The sequence below is a fragment of the Fukomys damarensis genome, unplaced genomic scaffold (genome assembly GCF_012274545.1).
Source record: "Fukomys damarensis isolate Sample0158 unplaced genomic scaffold, DMR_v1.0_HiC HiC_scaffold_37026, whole genome shotgun sequence".
In the NCBI taxonomy this organism is placed as follows: domain Eukaryota; kingdom Metazoa; phylum Chordata; class Mammalia; order Rodentia; family Bathyergidae; genus Fukomys; species Fukomys damarensis.
The window spans coordinates 1-831 of NW_022937938.1; the positions used below are offsets into that span (position 1 = coordinate 1).

Genomic DNA, 831 nt, shown 5'->3' on the forward strand with positions numbered 1-831 from the left:
GGCAGGAGGCAGGGGCAGGACTGTCTTTCCTAGGCCTCCCAGGAGCTGAAGTGCGTGCGTGCATGCGTGTGTTTGGAGCTGGGAAAAGGCTAAGATGGCTGGGTGTGGGAGGTCTCTCTTTGTCTCCAACTCACTCATGGGTTGCAGTGGCGGTGCAGCTGGGAGGGGCACCCCTTCCGGCTACACATTACCATTCTGGTGCAGGGTGCGTCGGCGCTGGCTTGACTGCATGCTCAGGACCAGGTAGTGCCTCATAAACTCACTGAACCGCTTCTGGTTGGCCAACTTCCGGGCCGACTTCCGGGCTCCGGTGAAGCCCCCAAACCTCTTCTGCAGCTGTTTCTGCTCCACCTCCCCAGCGTCCTCCGTGCCTGGCTCTGTCTCTTCCTGGTCCTGGAACGGGCTCTGGACACGGGGCATTCGCTTCAGATGCTGCATCTCTGAGGCTCTTGGCTGGTAAAGAGCAGCCACCACGTGTTCGGGGTCAGCGGGCCGGAGCTGCCAGGAGCCCCTGGCCAAGATCTTGGTGCACGGAGTCCAGAGGGGGCTGGGGAACACCTTCTCCTCACACTGGAGGATGCACAGCTGCAGAGACACAGGTGGGAGGAAAAGGGACAGGGTCCTCCATGAATCCAAGGGGGAGAAAGGAGCAGGGACTCTGAATCCAAGGCAAGGAAGCAGTCTGTCCTTTATCATTTGTGTCAGTACCGGAAGGGTCATTTCTCAAATGCTGGGTGGCAGTTTTACAGGCTTATGGAATTTCAGAATTGGAAAGAAACAACCCTCTGGCCCAGCTCCATCGTTTTATCAGGAAAGAAACCAGGGCTCAGA

At 57.9% G+C, this 831-nt stretch overlaps 1 protein-coding gene across 1 annotated transcript; it reads right to left on the bottom strand.

Moving 5' to 3' along the window:
- Positions 1-58: 58 nt before the first annotated feature.
- On the bottom strand, positions 59-696 carry LOC104851397 (prepronociceptin-like). Its single transcript, XM_033760643.1, has one exon. The coding sequence runs from the start codon at positions 694-696 to the stop codon at positions 181-183; it is 516 nt and encodes a 171-aa protein (XP_033616534.1). The 3' UTR covers positions 59-180.
- Between the last annotated feature and the right edge of the window lie 135 nt (positions 697-831).

What these genes read in the sequence shown, in the direction of transcription:
- LOC104851397 (XM_033760643.1), bottom strand. Translation starts at nt 696, where the DNA reads ATGATAAAGGACAGACTGCTTCCTTGCCTTGGATTCAGAGTCCCTGCT.